The sequence below is a fragment of the Eschscholzia californica genome, unplaced genomic scaffold, assembly GCF_041429995.1.
Source record: "Eschscholzia californica isolate CP2 unplaced genomic scaffold, dmEscCali1.0.p SCAF_5, whole genome shotgun sequence".
In the NCBI taxonomy this organism is placed as follows: Eukaryota; Viridiplantae; Streptophyta; class Magnoliopsida; order Ranunculales; family Papaveraceae; genus Eschscholzia; species Eschscholzia californica.
Window position 1 is genome coordinate 20,202,036 of NW_028238472.1, and position 3,405 is coordinate 20,205,440.

Consider the following 3,405-nt stretch of genomic DNA (forward strand, 5'->3'; position numbering starts at 1 on the left):
ATTTTCTATTTTTTCCGTTTCAACTCAAGTATATGTTCTAGAAGCATTTGAGTTTTTAATCTCTTCTTCTCTATCTCTATACCCACTTTTCTAAAGGAAAATGACACTATGCTCGCACTAGTCCCGACCAAATTTCGGTAGGCTGACGTGCCGGATCAAGATCTAGAGAGAAGTGCAAATTCTTCTCTTTCTAAATCCTGACCCCGACTCAATAATCCGTCAGAATTCGATCAGAACTCTCTAAAACCTATGTCAAATGCATTAAGAAAAGACTATCGTCATAAAAAGAACAAGATAAATTAACTTAAATGCTATTTTGGCACGAAGATAGAAATCGATAATAAACTAAAGTTGATGTGACCAGTTCCATTGGTCAGAGCGTGTGGTGAGAGAAATACCCCGAGCGGTACATCAGTTACGCCCGTAGTAGGCCTTTATTTTCAGGCCAAATTAAAGAAACAACCTGAATTTACTAATTAGGTTAAAATATTTATATATATGTAATACATATTGATGTATGTTAATGTTCGTACCAAAAATTAAAATTAAGGAAATAAAGAAAGACAAACTATATACATATATGATGAAGGAAACAAAAGTGTTTTCTTAAGCTATTGATACTCAATATTTAGAATGATAATAATGCTTAGTTTTTCTACTATAATTCCCTTCTCTCTCTCTCTCTCTCTCTCTCTCTCTCCCTCTCTCTTGATAGACTTATCATTTTCCTCTAACTAGATGATGATGAGGATGATGATCTTGAATGATGTAAAAATAATGAATTCTTAATCCGAAGAACATATCCATGAATCTACCATACCTTTACCCTTTGAAGCACCATTGTTTTCGTTTGTCGTCGCCGAAGATCTTTTTTCCGCATCAAAATTAGAAGAAGAACCGGAGAACTTCATTTGTTTACACCCATTATTCCTTTCAAGGGAATTAGTACTATAATCACCATTAAAAGTACTTAAAAGATCTTGATCTCCATAACTAATATTATTTTGATGTTCATTTATCATTGTTAGGCTCCTTTCCGACGTAACAACAAGACTCGGTAGCTCGTTGCCACGGCTGCCACCGAGCTGAGCTCCAACAACATTTTGGTTGCCAAAATCATTCATTGTTCCCATTTTAAGGCTTGAATCAACTGATGAAAGGAATGGGTATTTTGGAGGAAGATTTGATTGGTAAGGAAGAGATGGGTTGTTATGAATGTTTAATAGATGTTGATGAGATTGTTTAGGAAACCCTAATTCAGAAAGTAGTTGATAGTTGTTAGAATTAGTACTAGTTGAGATAGAAGAAATATTGTTAGGAGCAGTAGTAGTAGTAGTACTAGTATTAGGGTTATTATCTAAAATGGAAGATGAAGATAAAAATGGTGGTGGTGGATGAAGTTTTTGAGCAAAGGGACGTAAAAGATAAGCCGGTGGCGACGATTCAAGGTGACCGGATCGGCCAGTAGAAGAAGTGTTGAATAAATCAAGCCGGGTGTGAGGGAACGAAGAGGCGGAAAAAGGTGGTGCGGGTATACCGGTATATTGTTGTACCATAGCCCTAAAATTTGATGTATCTGTTGGAAGAACAGTGGTGGGTGCACGGCGAGAAGCTCTCGATCTTTTCTTTGGATTCCGACCACCACGACCTTCACCACCACCACCACTACCACCACCACCATCCGGTGGGTTGTTGGGTAATTGACTAGTAACCCGGCCCGAAAGTAAATGAGTATGACCCGATAATGGGTGTGGTTGGGTTAGGGTAGAAGAAGATGGTGGTGGAATTAGTTGATTGGAGGTGAAGTTGTTGAAATTAGGAGTGAGATCAGATCTTAAGGTACTATTGGATCTTGGTAAAACCATGTCTAGATTTTGGGTAGGTGGTGGTGGGTGGGATATGGGATCAAGAAAGTTAGAGAGAGAATCGATGAATAAAGAAGGTGATTGTTGGTGGTGGTGGTAGAAGGAAGGTGGTGGTTGTTGGGTGGCGCCGAAATGGGTAGTGGTGGAAGAGGTTAAGAAAGCAGAGATGGACTCAGCACGCGAATCGTACTCTTCATCACCACCACTGGACGACTGTAAACTGCCACTATTACCAGAATCCATGATATTTATAGATGGCTCTAATAACTATGAAAGAGAAACAAAAGATTTAGAGAGAGAAAGTAAAAGATTGTAGAGAGAGAGAGATTTATTAAATTACCTACAAGTAAGCACCACCATTAATTAAGAAGATCCTGCCAAAGAATCCGTGTCTGAATTGTAGAAGACAGAGAAAAACTCCTCTAGAAATCAGTACTACAACAAAGAGAATACCAGTTTCTTGAAAATCTCGGATCTGTATATGAACAGTCTGCACAGTTCTTCTTTCTCTCTCTTCTCTCTCTCTATGTTCACACCCCTTCCCTAACTTTAGATGATCATAGGGATTTTGTTTCTCTCTCTAGTTTCTTACTACTGGATGAGACGAGGAAGAGGAATATGGGTTGTTGTTGTTGTTGTTGTTGTTGTTGTTGAAGTAGATAGAGTAATGGAAATAGAGTGGAAAGGGAGAGATGATCATGAAAGGGGAGGTAAAGAAGAGAAGAGTTGATCTTTCAACTTTTTTCTCTGAAACTTTTTACCTTTCTTCTTCTTCTTCTTCTTCTCTAAAAGAGAGGCGGCTTCTGCTTAAGTTTCCCACTTAAAAAGATCCCCCAGAGATTGTTGTCTGGGTCTTTCTCTCTCTTTACTTTTTAGAGAGAGAAGAACTTGTGAGATAGAGAGAGAGAGAGGTTAGCTAGCCGGTCAAAGTTACAGTGAGAGAGATAGGAGAGGGGGAGTGTGAAATGAAGAAATTGACAATGAGGTTAAGATTAAAAAGGTAAAAATAATAAAAGGAAAAAAAACTAATAATATTAAATAATAAAAATAAAGAAACAAAATAAGTGGGCAGGCTACCAAATTAGAGTTGGTGGTGGTTGAAACATGTATCCACAAGGAGCTACCGGCTTACCTCCACCACTACTTCATATTTGGTTGTGTTTGGTAATCTTTATTTCTATAGCAAGATGTCTCAAGAGATATCCTAGTTTCCTTTGCATTGCTACAATTTTGTTTTCATGGATAGTGGTTGCTTTTTAAATACTTTCACCTGTTTAATATTGATTTATTGAACTAAGATATAAATAGGGTAAATGTACGATTGAATAGATTTCTAGATCCAATGCATGACTTTTAGGGTCTTTATACGGTCCTTGGGGTCCTAGATGTCTTCGTTATTGTAGTCATAAATCTTATTCTATTCATAACATGTGTAATAATGCAATGACTCTTAAGTGTTTGGGATTTAAATCACTTAAGAACCTGTTCCGCAGCAGAAGCAATGAAGGCAACAGACCTGCTGCTTAAACTCTCTAGTACC

At 37.7% G+C, this 3,405-nt stretch overlaps 1 protein-coding gene across 2 annotated transcripts; it reads right to left on the reverse strand.

Annotated features, from left to right (window-relative positions):
* Positions 1 to 554: 554 nt before the first annotated feature.
* On the reverse strand, positions 555 to 2,827 carry LOC147537730 (VQ motif-containing protein). Of its 2 annotated transcripts, none has more exons than XM_086643369.1 (2): positions 2,206 to 2,827; positions 555 to 2,132 (listed from the first exon to the last, which is right to left on the reverse strand). In XM_086643369.1, the coding sequence occupies exon 2, from the start codon at positions 2,106 to 2,108 to the stop codon at positions 786 to 788; it is 1,323 nt and encodes a 440-aa protein (XP_086499495.1). In that variant the 5' UTR covers positions 2,109 to 2,132; positions 2,206 to 2,827; the 3' UTR covers positions 555 to 785. The 2 variants fall into 2 exon arrangements, with proteins under 2 accessions (XP_086499495.1, XP_086499496.1); XM_086643370.1 differs by having other exon boundaries at positions 2,210 to 2,753.
* Between the last annotated feature and the right edge of the window lie 578 nt (positions 2,828 to 3,405).